General features: G+C 42.8%; 1 protein-coding gene across 11 annotated transcripts in view; it reads right to left on the bottom strand.

The window, feature by feature from the left end:
- Window positions 1–21,392, bottom strand: part of fgd4a (FYVE, RhoGEF and PH domain containing 4a) — a 115,149-nt gene that overhangs the window by 14,641 nt on the left and 79,116 nt on the right. For 8 of the 11 annotated variants that reach the window (XM_021601933.3, XM_021601950.3, XM_021601923.3 and 5 more), the window contains 4 exons: window positions 16,097–16,231; window positions 15,020–15,203; window positions 6,139–6,538; window positions 430–519 (listed from right to left, as the gene is read on the bottom strand). In XM_021601933.3, coding sequence (XP_021457608.2) covers window positions 430–519; window positions 6,139–6,538; window positions 15,020–15,203; window positions 16,097–16,231 — 809 coding nt within the window. Of the gene's footprint in view, window positions 1–429; window positions 520–6,138; window positions 6,539–8,499; window positions 8,770–14,519; window positions 14,734–15,019; window positions 15,204–16,096; window positions 16,232–21,246; window positions 21,335–21,392 lie in introns of those variants that run through there. The other 3 variants (XM_090231691.1, XM_021601975.3, XM_021601991.3) reach the window with 3 other exon arrangements.

The raw sequence follows: 21,392 nt of genomic DNA, 5'->3' as shown, positions 1-21,392 counted from the left end.
CCTCACTGAACTTCTGGAGAGAGTTTGCTGCACTGAAAGTAAAGGGGCTGAATAATTTTGCACGCCCAATTTTTCAGTTTTTGATTTGTTAAAAAAGTTTGAAATATCCAATAAATGTCGTTCCACTTCATGATTGTGTCCCACTTGTTGTTGATTCTTCACAAAAAAATACAGTTTTATATCTTTATGTTTGAAGCCTGAAATGTGGCAAAAGGTCGCAAAGTTCAAGGGGGCTGAATACTTTCGCAAGGCACTGTATTTAAAACCAAATACTTTTATACTTTTACTCAAGTAGGATTTCACTGGGCGACTTTCATTTTTTAAAACTTTTACTCAAGTATGACAATTGGGTACTTTTTCCACCACTGCTACATACTGAACAGGACCCTAAAGTGACAGGACCCTGGACGGACAGCTGAACACACTCACCTGGTCCAGCAAGTTGAGCCGCGTGACGTAGGCCCTCTCTGTCTTCAGGAGCTCAGTAGCGATCTTGTACAGCTTTTGTTCATTGGTCTCCTGAAACACAGAAGAGAGAGCTGTGGCTGTGGGATGATTTGGGGAAATGCATACAGTATGTACATAGATTATGTTCCTATAACTAGAGGAGATCTTAAGGGCCTCTCGCCAAAGAATAATGGACAAAGACAGTTCAAAGACAGGTTAGACAATTGGGAGTATAGTGAAGAAGAAGTTGAACTCTGAGGTCATGCCCACAGTGTAATTCAGCTTTCCCTCCCACATTGTCCTCATGTGTATGATTCCCATGCTGCGCTAGGTTCCCGTCAGGGCTGTGACAGTCATGGAATTTTGGATGATGGTAAATGGCCAGCCAAATAACCGCGGCCTCTGCCTACTGCCTTCGGAACAGAACAGGCTGCCCCATTCTGAAAAGATTTGGCATGGGTCCCCAGATCCTCAAAAGGTTCTACAGCTGCACCATCGAAAGCATCCTGTGACGGGTTGTATCACCGCCTGGTATGGCAACTGCTCGGCATCCGACCGTAAGGCACTACAGAGGGTAGTGCGTATGGCCCAGTACATCACTGGGGCCAAGCTTCCTGCCATCCAGGACCTATATACTAGCCGGTGTCGGAGGAAGGCCCAAAAAATTGTCAAAGACTCCAGTCACCCAAGTCATAGGCAAGCGGTACCGGAGAGCTAAGTCTAGGTCCAAGGTATAAGACTGCTGAACAATTAATCAAATGCCCCCCTTTGTTTTTACACTGCTGCTACCCCTACCTACATGTACACCTGTTGTATTCGGCACATGTGACAAATACAATTTGATTTGATTTGAGTATAACCATGAGCTTACCACACACACACACACACACACACAAGCACCCAGGACTATTGTGGTCATAGTGGTGTAAGGAGACCCTGACAAAGCACTACTGAGTGTGAACACTGGCCAGGCCTTACTGGCCAACACACACTTCCCCATAGAGATCTACAACAGTATCGCTTTAATCAAATGTTTGTGCTTCAACTATGTTCTATGTTCATTTTAATTAAGGACTCATTCATTCCTTTTGATTGAGGAGTGATGTCTGGGCATACTGTAGTATGTGTGCCTGTGTGTATTGGGATATTATGGATGTGTACGGGGACATTGTGGAGTATGTGTGTGTGTGTGCGTGTGTGACTGTGGGGTGGGGGAGCCTATCAGGAGAGGAAATGAAAGGCTAGAAGGGAAATGACACCAATCAACAAAGAGAGAACTACTATTGACAGTCTCTGAGTGTTTTGTGTGAGAGAAACCACTCAATACAGTACAGTTTATAAAACACACTAATACTACATGACCAAAAGTATATGGACAACTGCTCGTCGAACATCTCATTCCAAAACCATGGGTATTAATATGGAGTTGGCCCCCCTTTGCTGCTATAACAGCCTCCATTCTTCTGGGAAGACTTTCCACTAGATGTTGGGACATTGCTGCAGAGACTTGCTTTCATTCAGCCACAAGAGCATTAGTGAGGTCGGGCACTGATGTTGGATGATTAGGCCTGGCTCGCAGTCGGCGTTCCAATTAATCCCAAAGGTGTTGGATGGGGTTGAGGTCAGGGCTCTATGCAGGCCAGTCAAGTTCTTCCACACCGATCTCGACAAACTATTTATGTATGGAACTTTGTGCACAGGGTTATTGTCATGCCGAAACAGGAAAGGGCCTTCCCCAAACTGTTGCCAGAAGTTCCCTTCACTGGAACTAAGGGGCCTAGACCGAACCATGAAAAACAGCCCCAAACCATTATTCCCTCCTCCACAAAACTTTACAGTTGGCACTATGCATTCGGTCAGGTAGCGTTCTCCTGGCATCCGCCAAACCCAGATTCATCCGTCGGACTGTCAGATGGTGAGTCCAATGGCGGCGAGCTTTACACCACTCCAGCCGATGCTTGGCATTGCGCATGGTGATCTTAGGCTTGTGTGCGGCTGCTCGGATATGGAAACCCATTTCATTAAGCTCCAGACAAACAGTTATTGTGCTGACGTTGCTTCCAGGCAGTTTGGAACTCGGTAGTGAGTGTTGCTACCCAGGAAAGACAATTTTTATGCGCTACGCACTTCAGCGGTACCGTTCTTAGAGCTTGTGGGGCCTACCACTTCGCGGTGAGCCGTTGTTGCTCCTAGATATTTTCACTTTATAACAACAGCACTTACAGTTGAAGCGGCAGCTCTAGAGGGGCAGAAATTTGACGAACAGACTTGTTGGAAAGGTGGCATCTTGTGACGGTGCCACGTTGAAAGTCAGTGAGCTCTTCAGTAAGGCCATTCTACTGCCAATGTTTGTCTATGGAGATTGCATGGCTGTGTGCTCGATTTATCCGAAGCCACAAATTTGAATGAGTGTCCACATACTTTTGGATATTCAGTGTACTCAGAAATCAAGATTCTGCAGGAAACTAGGGAATATGTTCCCAACTGATTGTTAGAGCTGGACAGAGAATGAAAGAATGTTCGCTTCCTCTATTCATTGATATGGATGGATTGTGTGTATCCCACAATTATTGTTCAAGTGGAATGTTCTCTTACTCTGTGTTACTTCCTGTACGAATATTTATTCTCATATGCATTACTTTGAAACTGTCTGTTTGAGGGGTTTTTTTTCTTCTCAAATGTATGCTTTGGCCACAAATATGAGCATAGGATGAGTCAACAACATTATTTGGGTATGAGTTAACAGAATATTTTAAAAGTGAGATTTTCATTGGACAGTTACTTTAACATTCAAGCCATCTACTGTATTTGATGCCAAGAGTACAACAACTATTCTACCCCAAAGCAGTCATTCCTTGAACTCTCTACCCAAAATTCTAACGAATGGACCGATTGTTAATGTGGTTACTAGTCAACTCTAACTCTCAGTGTGTTAACTGGCAGCATACCCAAACACACTCAATTCCACACCTTGAAAAATCACATGCAAAGCTTTGTCTGTCTCAGTCTGTTGAAACTGACAAAACACACTGTCCCCCTAGCTCTGTCTACAATATGTAATGGTCGTCAAAAGATATACAAAATTGCTACCGTCCATGACCTTATTCGCTCTCTGCCAGCTATGTATGTAAAGTAACTAACAGAGATGCAGTAAACTGATAAGCCATGAAGCATTGTATATAGGAGCCACTCTAGCTAGAGCCCTCCACCTCTCATACAGTGCCATGTAGAGATTGGGGGTTTCATTCACTGCTGAGTGAACACACTAATCTGAGAGCCAGATAATTAGAAATACCAGCCGGCCAGGCAGCAGCAAGGCCTCCCACAGGGCTACTGTGGCGCAAACTCAATTCTTCAGCTGCTGAAGCGTTTGACATCTGTTCAGTCCAGTCCCGAAAATAACCCCCAGTAGAAGCAGGGCAACGGAATTATGTTGAGACTTGTTTTAGACTATATGCAAAACAAAAAACCATTGATTTCAAAGTTTAGCAATCCATACAACCCTATAAACAAAGATTACTTTTAACAATTTACACTGAACATTTTACACAAACACATTTACTGGAAGAACTGTGCAGATGCAAAGTTTGATAACAGAATTTCAGTAAAATCTTCCTCAGTGTTTTATGTGACAACTTTTGCCAAGAACTCTTGTTAAATAGATGATCAAAATGAAGATTCAAAGATGTCTGCAGAAAGATTGGGATGTCAGCTATGACATGACACATTGACTTTGGAAAAAAAAACATTTTGGCTATTGAACTACAGTTTGAAGTGGATTTACACCTGGTAACAGAATTGCGTTAACAGAATTTCACCATGGGTCTCTGATCTGTACTACACAGAAATACATAATTCTGGGTATGAATGTCATTCTATTCCTGGTGATGTGTACCTATTTAGGATACAAAGGTAGAATTATGCAATATCCTCCTTTGAATATTTGTGTATTTATTAATTTTACACACTGGCTATTATTTTAATGAGCTTCTCCCACAAAAACAAGACCAAATTCATAGATGTCTATGTTCTACAAGTTCAGACATCAAAGTACAGCACAGAACATTCTAGTTAAGTACAGTAGAGAATAGTTCCTTATGGTACAGTACAATTTTTATTTTTTATTTAACCTTTGATTAAACTAGGCAAGTCAGTTAAGAACACATTCTTATTTTAAATGACGGCCTAGGAACTGTGGGTTAACTGCTTTGTTCAGGGGCAGAACGACAGATTTTTACCTTGTCAGATCGGGAATTCGATCTTGCAACCTTTCGGTTTCAAGTCCAACGCTCTAACCACTAGGATACCTGCCGCCCAATACAGTACATTATGGTGTACTTGACTCGTGTGCTTTACTGTGTACTGTACTGAACTATACTCTACTCAACTTTTTTTTTACAGTACAGTAATCTGTGCTCTACTGTACCTTTGAAATTAAAGCCAGTTGGGACCGCAGGAAAAAACGACGCCAATTAAATTGTACCAATACCGTTAGAGATGTTTTTTAAATCACTTAATCATTCATAAACCAAATTGATATCAGAAGAAACACTAGAACTAATTGGTAGGTCTACCTTTACTTGTTACTTCTGTGACCTTTCATTATCTTCCTTCCTTAGTGGGACTATCATTTGTTTTTCAACAGGACAATGACCCAAAACACATCTCCAGGCTGTGTAAGGGCTATTTCACAAAGGAGAGTGACGGAGTGCTGCATCAGATGACCTGGCCTCCACAATCACCCGACCTCAACCCAATTGAGATGATTTGGGATGAGTTGGACTGCAGAGTAAAGGAAAAGCAGCCAACAAGTGCTCAGCATATGTGGGAACTCTTTCAAGACTGTTGGAAAAGCATTCTTCATGAAGCTGGTTGAGAGAATGCCAAGAGTGTGTGCAAAGCTGTCATCAAGGCAAAGGGTGACTACTTTGAAGAATCTCAAATATAACAAAATATTTTGATTGGTTTAACACTTTTGTTTTCTACTTGATTCCATATGTGTTATTTCATAGTTTTGATGTCTTCCCTATTATTCTACAATGTATAGAATAGTAAAAATAAAGAAAAACCTTTGAATGAGTAGGTGTGTCCAAACTTTGGACTGGTACTGTAAGTGTTGGCATTAGTTGGCTTTTACTTCAACATTATGGTGTTTTGATGTAATTTCAGGTAGATGTTTTCTAAGACCCCTTTCCAACTGTTTGACCAGTAATCAAAGCCTTTGTTTATTCCTAATATTTAGGAAATAAAATAGTTGAAATATGTATATTCATTTGACACCAGATTTGACATGCTCCTATAAACTTCCCATGTCGGTGCTCACGGATCCTTCTAGATGGAAATGACCAGCAGACTCAGTCAATAGAAACCAGACACACTGCTGAGACAAAGGCTAGCAGGCTACTCTGGCATGGCAGAAGGGGCTATATCTGGTCTGATGTGTCGCATAGTAAAGGAGCTGTGAGGTTTCAGTACTGTGAAGTCAGTCAGAGAGAGCATATGGCTCTAATGGGCACAGGCCCTGAGACATCTGACACAAGGATATAAATTAACGTGACACTGTGATGCCAGGTTAAACACTTGCATTAAAACCAACACTACTCACATGAACTCTATGGTCGCTCAGTGTAAGAGCTTTATAGTAACAGAGTTAGGGAGACCCCCCCCCCCCCCCTCCCCACAGACACTTACCGGTACCTTCTCCTCCACAATGCCCTCCTCCTTGCTTCCTTTGTTTACGTTGGGGGTCTCCTCCTGTAGGTCCACTGTCCTCCCCAGTATGGGTCTTTGTGTGTGAAGGAGGGGAGTGACGCCCATGCTCCCGTCCCCCATGTCCCCATTCTCCAGGGCAGTGTCTTTCCTCAGGGGGGACCCACTCTCCCTGTCCCCGTCTCTGTCCATTTGGGTTAGCATCCCGTTAGTTGCCTGTTTGTGGGCATCCCGCTGCGTTCTCGGGACAGAGCCTGAATCCACCGAGTTGTTGTCCTGCTGCTCGGACTCTGACTGTCTCTGGTTGACCCGGTGAGCCGGACTGCAGAGGGGCGACTTGCTGAGCTGCTTGAGTGGTGAGCCCTCCTTGGTTTCTGACTGGCTGTGAGAGCAGAGGAAGAGAACAGGAGGAAGTCAGGGACCACCGCTGATAAAGACTTAAAGCCAAAGAAGACAGGAGATGAGAATAAAAGAGTGAGCGGGAGAGCACGTTCAGTGGCTGTTAAGCCTGTGGTATACTAACTAGTGAGTGCTGTGAGAGTGACTGAGGCTGCAAGACAGCACCGGAGTATGTGCAAGGGTAAAAAATAAAACAGTTGAGATGCAAAAACTTCCTCTTGTCTTCTGGGGCTGCTGTGAGCTGTGCAGAGGAAGTGTGAGTGCGTAGGGCAGAGGAGGAGGGGAGGAAAAGAGGGGGGAGGAGGAGGATAGTGGAGTGGAGAGGAAGACTGGAGAGGTAGAGCCCCACTCCCTAGAGATAGCCTGCTGCCCTACTTCTGAATGCACACACATACACATTAGTGGTACGCGGGTGAGCTTTTTGTTCACCGCAATTGCTAATAACCCTTCTGCAACCGACTATATGTGTTAAAGTGAAAATCTGAGGCCCGTACCCGACCCCAATATAAAAAAATGTGCAGTAGGCTACAGTCAGAGATGGTTAAACGATGTTTTGACAGGGGGTGCAGGATCATTTTTTGCCTGTTTTAGATGTGCTTCTGCTTATAATTTCCGACATTTTGGTATTCAACTTGTCTATAATTAGATACATGCAGCTTCTCTTCTGTCATTATATGTTGCCCTAAAGACAAAATAAACCCTTGCTCGCCAGAAAAATGTCATAAATTGGTAGAATGAATGCTTCAATCTAGTTGACATCGGTCAAGTTCTCTGTCATCTCGGCTTCTTTCACCCGGCAAAGATGTTTAGGGACTGGGGATAAAATCCAATAACCCCCCAAAAATGCAAAGATTTTTCAAGTGACATCAGTTTAAAGGAAATAGAAAGCTGTGAAAACAACCCAAAATGTTTTTGATAAGATTTCAGTTCGGCTTGGATGCATATCTTATGTGGTTGAAATACTACACTATATTTCTGATGCTGATCAAAGATAGCACCTCTACAGACGGTATCTAACTGCACATTCACATTCTCCCAAGATGCTGAAAGAAACAAGTCCCATTTCTCCACTCCTGTTCCCGAGTCAAAATGTAGCCTACATTCGGTGTATTATTTTACTGCAAGACATGTTTTATTCTGCAGGAGTTAATAGTAGCCCTTTCCTGTAATCAAATGACCTCGTGGCCTCATAGATGGAATGTTATTTATACTTTTTATAATGGATCACCTTTTTATGTTTTACACCAAGAATCTGCTGTTTCCATGTCAGACATTTTGAAAAAAAAAAATTCAGTCTTCTGTGATGTATATAAAGTGTAATATTGGGATGTAAACTCAAAAATGTAATACATTTCAACTCTTTAACTGACATGGTACAGGCGTCTTATTTTTCTAAGCCCATAACCATGTGTGTGAGGTGTATACTTTTGTTTTCAAAGATTTGTTTAAGACGACCAAGAAACAGAGTGTGTGAGGCTACAGTCAGTGTTCAGATTTCAGTTTCCTTTTTTAAGTCCTCGTCTTGTGACTGTTGAATTCGTATAGCCTCACAACCATCATCCTCTTTAACCACTTCACCAAATCTTTCCAAAACATTACTTTTCTGGCCCTATGTTCTCTTTCTTCTTAATATTGTAACTTTATGCCCAGTCCCAAAAGCATTTGGTGCGTGGACTATGCTCTAAAGTTTAGGCTTACACTAATGCCAGATAGCCTAAAATAAATTAAATAAAAACCTCAATGCAGCCTATAAATATAAATTGCACAAGAATGATACATTTCTGGATTTTTTTAAAGGTTTTGTTTTCTCTTCATGAGTCAACCCATGCATCACCAGTACACGCGTCCATACGTGTACACGCACACACACACACACACACACACCTCCATCCAGCAGTACTGTATCCTGCAGCTCGTCCAGCTGTTTCCCTGTCTATGACCCACCTGCCCTCAAACAGCACTTCCCTTCCGGTCCCCTTAGTCTTCACTGTCCAGCAGGGACATGGACTAATGATCAAACTGTACAGGTCCAGAACTACTTTAAAACACTTTAAACCCCATTTGGAACCGTACCCATGTTCTTTCCTGTGGTAGATCAGTGAGACTAAACCATGTTTCAATGGGTGCACTAGTCTAGCTAAACCACCTGATTCCACTGCACGAAGACAGGAACAACACACACCTACTACAGGAAGTATGTGTCACAAGCCTACTGCACATGTCTGAACCCTGTACACACACACACACACACACACACACACACACACACACACTGAGGGTACAATGTCAGTAGAAACAGGAAGTGTGTATGAATAGAGGAACAACAGAGGTTGACATACACTGTACAGATGAGTCATTAATCTCTATGCTTTAATACAATGTCACACCCTCACTGTGTCTATACTAGTCAGTCCCCGCAATATATGACATATTGTGGTTGAATAAAGTGGTCTGAGTAAAGAGAAAACAATACCTTTAAGAATTCACAAATGTATAATTATGATGCAATTTATACATTGAGGTTTTTCGTTCATTATTTGAGGATATCTGGCATTAGTGCATAAACCTAAACTGTATGGCCTAACTGTATGCCCGCCAAATAGACACGCAAGTCACAAAAAGCATTTGGGAACGGGCTTAAAAAGGTAACATTGTTCCAGCAAAGCAAAAAGGACAACGTCAGAGCTTAATTCAATAAGACAAAAGCGGCGCAATTGAGACTTGAAAATAAAGAGAAGGGAGGGCGAAAAAAAGTATTGCAACGACCCTGGGTTTATAAGCGCGGATATCGACTCAGCCGCTTGAGCATGCTTTTAAGGCACAGTTGATAGCGCGCTGGACTTCGGGCTAGAAGGTAGGGGGTTCGAGACCTCCCTGCCTGTTTCATACAGATTTGGTGGAGCGGTGAAAGAGGATGATAGCAGATCCAGCTATCTTACCTGTGATAATTTTGAGGCAGTGTTGTATCAGTAGTAATTGTATCGGTGTTGGATACATTTGTACTTGGTCTTGCCACGAGACTTATCGGATTCCATTCCCTCAGCGCATAAAACCGCTTCGCCAGGCCAAATACATACACTCCTTTCTTGAAACAATTATCTTAACAGTCTTTATATCTATTATAGACATGTTTAATCAGTGGCGAACCTATTGGACCTAGGCTTTTAGTAATGTAGTGGAGGTATAGTATTTATCAATTATGTTGTACAATCATGAAATCATGCACAAAGTAGCCTACACAATCACAAAGCACGTGAAATATAGCTCACAGGACAATGTCATCGGTACTTAGGAAAGACGTTTCAATGTATGATATCTACCAGTAAATGCAACAATGGGTATGTAAACCAGGTATTGAAAAAGTTTGTCCAGAAGCCTTGGTTAGTAGGCTATTCGGGATGTGCATCATGAGCTATTTGCATCAGGGGTGTAGGCATGAGTGGGCCAGGCCCTGCAGATTGAGCAAAAACAAAATACATTATTACTACAAAAACACAGTTCTACTCTCACAAGATGATCATTTGAAAGAACCCATTCCTGCAGTCAATGAACAAATGCGCCCTCTTTGGCCTCATGGGTGGAATGTTATTAATATAATAAAGATTTTTTTTAAACAATAAATCCGGTTTCTATGTCAAACAGTTTTGTTATATTTCAGTCTTCTGTAATGCATATAAAGTGTAATATTGGGATGCAAACAAAAAATGTAATATACACTGCTCAAAAAAATAAAGGGAACACTTAAACAACACAATGCAACTCCAAGTCAATCACACTTCTGTGAAATCAAACTGTCCACTTAGGAAGCAACACTGATTGACAATACATTTCACATGCTGTTGTGCAAATGGAATAGACAACAGGTGGAAATTAAAGGCAATTAGCAAGACGCCCAATAAAGGAGTGGTTCTGCAGGTGGGGACCACAGACCACTTCTCAGTTCCTATGCTTCCTGGCTGATGTTTTGGTCACTTTTGAATGCTGGCGGTGCTTTCACTCTAGTGGTAGCATGAGACGGAGTCTACAACCCACACAAGTGGCTCAGGTAGTGCAGCTCATCCAGGATGGCACATCAATGTGAGCTGTGGCAAGAAGGTTTGCTGTGTCTGTCAGCGTAGTGTCCAGAGCATGGAGGCGCTACCAGGAGACAGGCCAGTACATCAGGAGACGTGGAGGAGGCCATAGGAGGGCAACAACCCAGCAGCAGGACCGCTACCTCTGCCTTTGTGCAAGGAGGAGAAGGAGGAGCACTGCCAGAGCCCTGCAAAATGACCTCCAGCAGGCCACAAATGTGCATGCGTCTGCTCAAACGGTCAGAAACAGACTCCATGAGGGTGGTATGAGGGCCCCCACGTCCACAGGTGGGGGTTGTGCTTACAACCCAACACCGTGCAAGGACGTTTTCATTTGCCAGAGAACACCAAGATTGGCAAATTCACCACTGGCGCCCTGTGCTCTTCACAGATGAAAGCAAGTTCACACTGAGCACGTGACAGTCTGGAGACGCCGTGGAGAACATTCTGCTGCCTGCAACATCCTCCAGCATGACTTGGCGGTGGGTCAGTCATGGTGTGGGGTGGCATTTCTTTGGGGGAGCCGCACAGCCCTCCATGTGCTCGCCAGAGGTAGCCTGACTGCCGTTAGGTACCGAGATGAGATCCTCAGACCCCTTGTGAGACCATATGCTGGTGTGGTTGGCCCTGGGTTCCTCCTAATGCAAGACAATGCTAGACCTCATATGGCTGGAGTGTGTCAGCAGTTCCTGCAAGAGGAAGGCATTGATGCTATGGACTGGCCTGCCCGTTCCCCAGACCTGAATCCAATTGAGCACATCTGGGACATCATGTCTCGCTCCATCCACCAACTGTCCATCCACAGACTGTCCAGGAGTTGGCGGATGCTTTAGTCCAGGTTTGGGAGGAGATCCCTCAGGAGACCATCCGCCACCTCATCAGGAGCATGCCCAGGCATTGTAGGGAGGTCATACAGGCACGTGGAGGCCACACACACGACTGAGCCTCATTTTGACTTGTTTTAAGGACATTACATCAAAGTTGGATCAGCCTGTAGTGTGGTTTTCCACTTGAATTTTGAGTGTGACTCCAAATCCAGACCTCCATGGGTTGATACATTTGATTTCCATTGGTAATTTTTTGTGTGATTTTGTTGTCAGCACATTCAACTATGTAAAGAAAAAAGTATTTAATAAGAATATTTCATTCATTCAGATCTAGGATGTGTTATATTAGTGTTCCCTTTTTTTTTTTTTAGCAGTGTATTTCAACGCTATATCTGACATGGTACAAGTGTCTTTTTAATTGTGAGGTGTAAACTTTTTTTTCAAAGTAGATTTGTCTAAAACTACCAAGAATCACTGTGCGACCCTGATTTAGGCTACTGCAGTAAAATGTTAACTTCTTGTTGAAAGTTATTCTTGAAAAGGGAGAAGCTAACAAATTAGCAACAACATCCCCTTCGATAACACCTGCTGCAGCCGTTGCAAACCAGCCTACAAAAAAAGATAGCTAGCTAGAACGTGGGAAAACCACTGCTCCCGATTGCGCAGTGACCTGTTGGCCTTTGAGAAGGCAGAAGTTTCCATGTTTTTTTTTGTAAAAACAGTTTTATAATGACAGTGGAATCAACCATTACAAGTCAAAATGTGATTGGTTGATTCCACTGTCACTCCAAAACGTTCCCCTAATACAGTGAAATAGCATATGCCTTCTTTCTAGCTTCTGATGGCCTAGCCAATGGCCGATTTAGCTAGCTAAATTATTTATCTCCCCAGAGACAACCAAAGAAAAATCCTGATTTGATCATTTTTTCTCTTCAGTGTTAACCATTTCATTTCCAACAAAACTGAAAAGATTAAATCAGAACATCATTGAACATAATAAAATAATTGTAGAAGTCCCTCATTGTTCCCCACTATGTTTGGGTTAGTAATAATTTGTAAAGTGGCTCTATTTTACCTCAGCATGCATTTTGAATGCCTGAAGAATCCATATGTTGTTCTGAAATATGAACACAGAAATACTGGACATTTTGAACTCTTATTATGATGGTGATTTGACAAAATTACAGTCATGGTCTTGAATTGGACTCGCATTCTTCTGGTCTCGGTCTTGACTCGGTCACGGACCCACTGTCCCCCCCCCCCCGGTCTTGACTCGGTCACAGACCCACTGTCCCCCCCCCCGGTCTTGACTCGGTCACGGACCCACTGTCCCCCTCCCGGTCTTGACTCGGTCACGGACCCACTGTCCCCCTCCCGGTCTTGACTCGGACTCGATTTTCTCCGGTCTTGGTCTTAAATCGGTCTCACTTTAGGTGGCCTCGAACACAACACTTTTGTGAGGCGATACAAATATGAGTCACAGGATGGGGACTCCAAATGGAAAGTGAAATCTGGACACTGACTGTAGGTCTATAACATCTCACATAGCAGTAATATTAACTCCTGCAGACTTAAGCATTTCTTGCAGTGAAATTATACATCAAATGTATGAATAAATGTGACTTTGTAACAGGAGTGGAGAAATATGATTTATTTCTTTCAGCATCTTGAGAGAATGCCAATGCGTAGTTTCATACCATCTGTAGAGGTGCTGTCTTTATCAGCATCATAAAAACGGATAGTAGTTCAACCACATAAAATATGCATCCAAGCCGAACTAAAATCTGTTCAGAAATATCTAATTCAGGCAACAACAAAAAAATCCTGCACCCCCTGTCAAAAAATCTGTACGCTGCCTCCGACTGTAGCTTATAGCACATTTTCTATATTAGCAGGTTAGGGTCAGGTGCGAGCCTCAGATTTTCACTTTGTCACATATAGTCGTGAGGTGGCGGATTGGTTATAGCGTTCGCAGGCGGGTGCGGGTGAACAAACAGCTGCCCCACTAGTCTATACAAAGCACAGAGGACTGTTGTGGTTGGTTAGTGTAGGCCATGGAAACACTTGAGCAAAACACTGAGGCAATACGTTTCACAAATCCTCCTCATAAACGTGGCTTTAATCTTTGATAGATAGAAACGTTCAGTTAACTTTCCAAGAGGTTTACAGAAAGGCTGAATCACCTTAATGCGCCTCAGTATTTAAAAAATGCATACAGTCGTATAATAATAGCATTTAGAGGTAGGCTTTATTGCTACATTAATATCATCATCTGTTGGGTTTCCAGGTTCCCTCTACTAAGAAACACAGCATGTGAAGCAGATTATTACTAGGCTAATTCTGTTCCTTAGAGGCTGCCCTTCTTCTGCCAAACTAAACCAAACGCACTCGGAGGGTGAGTCTGTAGCTCCAGAGACCTGAGTTGGTCTGTAGAGGCCTGGGTTGGCAATAATGGACTGAGTGGGTAATGCTGTTGGACTCCACTGTATGAGTGGTTCACACAAGGGCACCATTGTTTCTCCCTCTCAGTCTCTCGCCAATGGGCCTCCTCGCATGTTGCTAAAATCACCACTCAGACTCGTAACCAAGCGGGAATGACAACAGAAACGTATTAAAGTCATAGGAAAACAGATGAAGACAGAGGTAAACAGATGAAGACAGAGGTAAACAGATGAAGACAGAGGTAAACAGATGAAGACAGAGGTAAACAGATGAAGACAGAGGTAAACAGATGAAGACAGAGGTAAACAGATGAAGACAGAGGTAAACAGATGAAGACAGAGGTAAACAGATGAAGACAGAGGTAAACAGATGAAGACAGAGGTAAGCAGATGAAGACAGAGGTAAACAGATGAAGACAGAGGTAAACAGATGGCACAATAGATAACTAAAATACTTGTGTTGCTATAGAGAAAATGCTCAGCCTTGGTCTTGTGGTAACTTATTAATCTCTGACAAAACAATAGACTGATTCACACAGCCAAACCTTTTGATTGAGGACACAATATAACATCATCTGAGACAGGAACCAAAACATGAGAAACTTGGTGTAATAAAATCCTACCTCTTTCGTCCAGACTTCATCCTACAGCAGTGAGCTCTCTCGCGCAACTGTGGGAGCAGATTTTCCGCTTTGTCCAAATCTCTTTTCATCCTCCACTAATGCTTTGGCTTGTGATACACACGCTGATCTCTAGTGCTCTCTCTGTCTAAAGCGTTCCTCTGAAGAGATATCAATGAACCGGGCTGAAAGTGACTTCCGCTTTTTAGTTCATCTTCTAAATAGTAGGAGATATTAGGAAACTTTTGCATGCAAGGTTTATTAACGTCACACTTGATTACTACACTCATGTCTGCCTGATCAAGGTATTTATTTTAGTAAATGGAAGTACCCGTGTCGAATCTCTCGCTCTCTCAGCAGTTAGTACAATCTCTCAAAATTCACAAAAGCAAGAACACACACGAGCAATATTTGCATCACACATTTGAGTTAGCGCTGTATCTCAGATTGGGTCTAATCAATAATTTTCTCAGTTTGTACTCTACTTTTTCCCCGTGCTCTACCTGTTCTCCTCGAAGTGGTTGATGAGGTTCAAGACTTTGGAGGGTTTCTCCCGGCTCTTCGCCATCATCGCCCCTCCTCTTCTCTCCTCCATGGTGGCTCTGAGGAGTGCTCTCTCCACACGCCCAAGCGGGTGGGCGGCGGACTTCGTCACCGGGCTCTGGAGGTGGGCTGGCTTCGGAGGCACTGAAGGGATGATTTGAAAAGGTCAGTTGTCAGGGCTAGAGAAGTCGGAGGTCATGTTGAAATGGCCACTCTAGGAGGCTTTCTGTGACTAGATGAGCCTCTACCAGCATTATACAGAATGTTGACTGTGTTTTGTGGAGTTTGGTGTTCTTGAAACACAAGGTGGCAGCACAGGTTACTAAAAGCTAGTCTCATTCCCAGAGTGTCTGCGACCCATGCCTATAAGCCTGCAAAACACGGCTACTTTAAGCACAACATTCATCACCCAGATTTAGATTGGCTATATTTCATTCTGTGGACTAGCAGTATCCTCTTATGGCATGAACTATTCTATAACCCATAGAGGGGATGGTCAATGGGCTGTTGTAATGTAGAGGGTTAGGAGCTTCCTTTTTATCTCTGGAGAATGATTCACTGTGTTCAAATAAAACAGGAATGCAACACCACTAAAGGCAAGGTTTCACCACTGTGTCACACACTGTCTGGTTACATAACTGTCTCTTCTTTGCGGCATGAGCTGTTTTGTCATACATGTTTTGAGCAGTGGTGGAAAAAGTAACCAATTGTCATACTTGAGTAAAAGTAAAGATACCTTAATAGAAAATGACTCAAGTAAAAGTGAAAGTCACACAGTAAAATACTACTTGAGTAAAAGTCTAACAGTTTTTGGTTTTAAATATGCTTAAGTATCAAAAGTGAAAGTATAAATAATTTCAAATTCCTTATATTAAGCAAACCAGATGACACAATTTTAGATACTTTTTTAAAACTTATGGATAGCGCACTCCAACACTCAGACATAATTTACAAATGAAGCGTTTGTGTCTAGTGAGTCCGTCAGATCAGAGGCGGTAGAGATGACCAGTAATATTAGACAGCAATATTATCTGTACCTTGTGGTTTGGGCTGCAGTGAGGGCCTGCTGTCCGAACTTCTTCCATTGACACCCCCCCTGCTCTTCTCACTTGGACTCTTCCCACACAGACCTGTCCGACTGACCCTTGCACTGTGGGGGCTACTGCTTAGAGCTGAAAGAGAGAGAGCGCAAAGAGGAATGGTGAGATTCTCGACAACACTCAGTTGGCTGCGGTAGTGATAGAGCTGGGATCATATGACGTTTACCATGCCTCTGTTGTACTTATTTTGAAAGAGGACCTCCTCACTTCCATACCATATATCCTGTTTTTTTGTGATTCACATCCATGTTGCACCACAGACAGAACATATACCACTCACAGAATATCACCCACCCACAGCCACTGGCTTGAAGCGAGTGTAATACACTCCATCTTCTACTATTCATTTGGCCAATGGCCAGGGGGGAAAGTAAGCCGGTCCGGTACACCGTCCCGGCAAAATAAATAGTGGGGGTACGCCGTACCAGTAAATCATCAGCCTATCACAATAATTAAAACAAAATGTCAAGAAAACTGTAGGCTACTACACCACTATTTATCATTACCGCATGTCAGAGGCATGGAAAATGTGCGAATGACCTTGAAAACAATGCGATGTGGTTCAAGGAGAACACTGCCATGGCCGAGACGAGTGGCTGACACTGAGACGCGCGCGAACAGCAGTGGAGGCATAAATCCTGGCCTAATTACACTGTGAGATGTTTTGTATAGCAGATGTCTCTTAGCATTCAACACTGTGTTCGGGGAGGCTGGAACATGTTGCCAGTAGATGAACGGGAGCAGGTAGACCAGGAAAGAAGTGATTGTTTGACAATCAGATGACCACATCATGACTGGTTGTGTTTATGCCACAATACAAAAAGTCATACAGTTTAAAAAGTTACATGATAAATCTTTCCCGACTAGGCCCACAGATATCCTTATTGAATCCATAGGGATTCTATGTCATTCTATGATTAGACCCATAAAAAACATGTTGGTGTACACGCAAGCATATGAGGTCCTGTACTGGGAAGAAATTAAATATACTTTCACCCCTGCCCTTGGCTGAACATTAAAGTCTCCACGTAGTTCATTATCATGCTAATGATCCAGATGATTGTCAACAGCACTGAGCCTGGTCTAACCATCTGGTAACAGATGGCATCACGGCTCAGGAGAAGACCCAGATGCAGACAGTTCGAATAACAGACGTTTACTATATAAACAGGGGGGCAGGCAAAGGAAAGGAAAGGGCAGGCAGAGGTAGGTAGTCCAGGGCAGAGTCCGTAAGGTAGAGAACGGCAGACAGGCCCCGTGCAGGCAGAATTATCAAAACTGGGAAAACTAGAAAACAGGCGCTTAAGGAAATAGGAGTTCAAAAAAAAATACGCTGGTAGGCTTAACGAGACAAGTGGAACTGGCCACAGACAAACAGAGAACACAGGTATAAATGCACAGGGGATAAAGGGGAAGATGGGCGACACCTGGAGGGGGGTGGAGACAAGCACAAAGACAGGTGAAACAGGTCCATCTTCACTCCAGTGTGTTTAACCAATTCTGTCGGACTGTTTACACCAAGTCTATAGTCAGAAACACTCCACAGTCAAGTCTCTACAATTGCACAGCCATCCCCATTAAGGTAACACTACATGGCACTGTGTTGCTGCTGAGGCCAAGCAGGTGGTATTGTTACTTTATAGAGAGTTTCCACAAAGAGCTTCATCATTCTGGGAAGTCTCCATTAAGGGCAGTCATGTAAAAACATGACTTAACTCCACTGAGGTATAAGAAGAACTCACATGTGTCGGTCGAGTGAGCATTCACACAACCCTTCACTCAGCAGCTATACAGTATAATCAATGTGTAACATTGTCCATTGTCACTGAGAGGCTGTCTATTCCTAGTGCTGCAGAGCCTGCATTACTGCACGTGATGATGCAATAAATTTTCGATGCAAGCAATTTTTTCTCCATGTTAATCTACAGAGAAAACGACAACGAGTTCACCGAAAGATCATGGAAGTGAAATTCTGTCCTAGTTCGACGGAACATTGAAATGCGGTAGTACACGCAATCTCCAAAATCAATCACAGTCCCTCAAAAAGTAACAGCCTTTTATTTTTTTACATTTTTATAGAATCCCTTCAATTCACAAAAGTATGATTTGCTCATCGTAACAAGGAAGGAACTTCAGTGGCATTCTGTGTATGAAATGGTGTCACAAGAAGAACTCTAGATAGTTGAATGTGTTCATATACAGGGCCCCAAAAGAATTTCAGACGTAACTCTCTAGAGCTCAGGACCCCTTAAGTCCCCTGTTTACTTGATGTCACTTGTTAAATCCACTTCAAATCAGGGGAGGAAAACAGGTTAAAGAAAGGATTTTTAAGCCTTGAGACATGGATTGTGTATGTGTGCCATTCAGAGGGTGATTTAAGTGCCTTTGAAAGGGGTATGGTAGAAGGTGCCATGAGCACCGGTATGAGTGTGCCAAGAACTGCAACGCTGCTGGGCTTCCAGCCTACATGGGCCAGCATCCCCGCGGAACGCTTTCGACAACTTGTAGAGTCCATTCCCCAACTAACTGAGGCTGTTCTGAGGGCAAAAGGGAGGGGTGAAACTCAATATTAGGAAGGTGTTCCTAATGTTTGGTATACTTAGTGTACATTGTACATTTTACCGTAGTGGGCTAAATCAGGGTCACACAGAGTGTTTCTTGGTCGTCTTAAACAAATCTACTTTGAAACAGAAGAATCCACCTGACTCACATGGTTATGGGCTTAAAAAAAAGAAGACACCTGTATCATGTCAGATAGAGTTTAAATCTATTCCATTTTGAGTTTACATCCCCGATATGACACTTTATGTACATCGCAGAAGACTGACATATAACAAAAGCGATATAGAAACAGCAGATTTTGTGTAAAAATAATAAATCGTGTTGATTAATTGTGAAATTCTGAGAAAAAAAAAGAGTAACATTCCACTGCAGGAAAGGCTACACTCTTTTTTTTATAGCTCTGCTTCAGTTACAGACAACAACAACAAATGGTCTAGTACTGATTTGACTAGGAAAGCCCCACGGTCTGCTGGGGTGACTTTCTAAACACGGCCCAAGTTTCGTGGATAATTTTAGAGCTGGCCTTAAGAACTCGGCTGATTGCATGCTTGACATCATCTGCAATCACTTTAACAGGGGACATTTCAAACATGTGTTGCGCCATATGACCCATTTTTGGTTACAATCAAGTCTCCACGTCAAGTTGCCATGTTAGTGATTGGAGAGAGTCAGGAAAACCCTCTATTGTAAATAATGAAGGTTGTTATTAAGATGTCAAACACCCAGTCATTCTGCTGTAAATCACCAAGTAAACATCAATGGAGTGGAGTGTATGGACCTCAGGCCCTCACATTTTCCAGCATAGCTACTTCGCGCTGTTGTCTCTGGGTCAGCTACTCCTCGTTCACACACACACACACACACACCCTATCGTTAAAAGTGGCCCGCCACAGATACCCATGTAAATTAGCAGCAAGCGCCCTGCTAAGCCAAAGCATGTGGATATTAAGATGTTAGGCAGCACAAAGGACCCTTTCTGGGTTAATTCAGAGATACATTTTTTCAGGTGGTGTAAAATATTTGAAAGTACTACTTAAGTAATTTTTGGGGGTGTCTGTACATTAGTATTTATATTTTTGACTACTTTTACTTTACCACATTCCTAAAAATAAAAATCTGTAATTTTTTACTTCAAACATTTCATACACCCAAAAGTAGTCGTTACATTTTGAATGCTTAGCAGGACAGAAAATGGTCCAATTCACACACTTATCAAGAGGACATCCCTGGTTAATTTAAGACACTCTTTGAAAAAGTAGGCCTCAGACATTTATGGAAGATGCGAAGGGACTCGGGGGGGGGGTATTTCCACCATTTGGGTGCCAGGACAGAGAAGAGCTTTAACTGGACTGAGCTGACAGGGGTGGGATGGTGAAAAGACCAGATGTGGCAGAACGGAGTGCTGGGGTTTGAGCATTCGAGCCATTTCATTCCACCAGGGAGGAGGGGGCTTAGTTGTCTGTTGCTGATGTAAACATGGTCAGGTTATGGTATGACAGCCTCGTGAGAGCTGGGCCCATTCAAACAGCCTATTTAACAAGTCTGAGTATGTTCTAAGAAGACACACACATGCACGTGCGCACACTTACACACACAATTCAGTTTAAATTCAGTCAATTCAGAAAGTAAATTGAAATTGCAATTCAATATTTTAGAATAGAGCATCCATTCTCAATTATTGTTTAATAGATTGACTACAGTAAACGTTTAATGTGGAATCTAATTTCCTGAATTGAAACTAAATTGACCCCAAACCTGACACACACACACCACAACAGGACGGCACAAGACCAAACCAAGCCAAAGTTTTTGCAATTTCCAAATCACACAACTCCAATAATTAAAATTCTTTACTCTTCTCTTTTATACGAAAGTCTGTCTTCTGATTCCAATTTAAAACCACATTAGCCCACATCAGTTAGACTACGTGAATATGGATGTTTGCAAGGTGAGCTTCTGAGCCTGGGGTAGAAGGCCAAACAGGATTCTGTAGAAACTGGAAAGTGAGCAAATATTGAACATTCGCAGCTGAATCCAATAGTTAATAGTGAATGCAGAACTCCGATAAACACAATCCCACCTGAGGCTCTGTCCTTGATTTACACTGTAGGAGACCTGCTACCATGGCAACTGTCCCGAACCTTCTCAACACTACAAAATATTTTACTATTGAACTGGCAGGGAGAACAAGCTCGTGGGCATTCGCTTGTTTCCAAAGGATTTTAGACCAACTCTGGTGGAAATCATGGCATTAATTTCACTCAAGACAGTCATAAATTAATCCTCAAGAATGATCCAATGAAAATGATCAAAGACATGTATCTAGCATCTAACAAAAACAATTATAATGACACATGAAAAATATTCTCCCCAGTACTGAACTCTATCACCATATTGGAAGGCTGAGGAGTCTTGCCATGGCGCAGAGAGCTGAAAATAGGCCAAAATACTCGGTCCTCTTAATCTTTCATGACATCCGGAGAGAGGAAGAGTGAAGAAGATCCGTTCAAGGAAAAAAAGTTTACCTCAGGTCAGGGTCTGTGTGTTAAAGCCTCCAGTGTGCTGCTGGTGTTACTAAAGATATCTCCTCCGTTGAGACGACGCCTCCCTGTCCTTGCCGACACAGATACACAAGAATGCATGTTTACCAATACAACCGGGCTCAGAGAGG

This window comes from Oncorhynchus mykiss, chromosome 1, assembly GCF_057628025.1.
Source record: "Oncorhynchus mykiss isolate SJ-2025 chromosome 1, ASM5762802v1, whole genome shotgun sequence".
Taxonomy (NCBI): Eukaryota; Metazoa; Chordata; class Actinopteri; order Salmoniformes; family Salmonidae; genus Oncorhynchus; species Oncorhynchus mykiss.
This window is presented reverse-complemented; position numbering and strand designations above follow the sequence as displayed.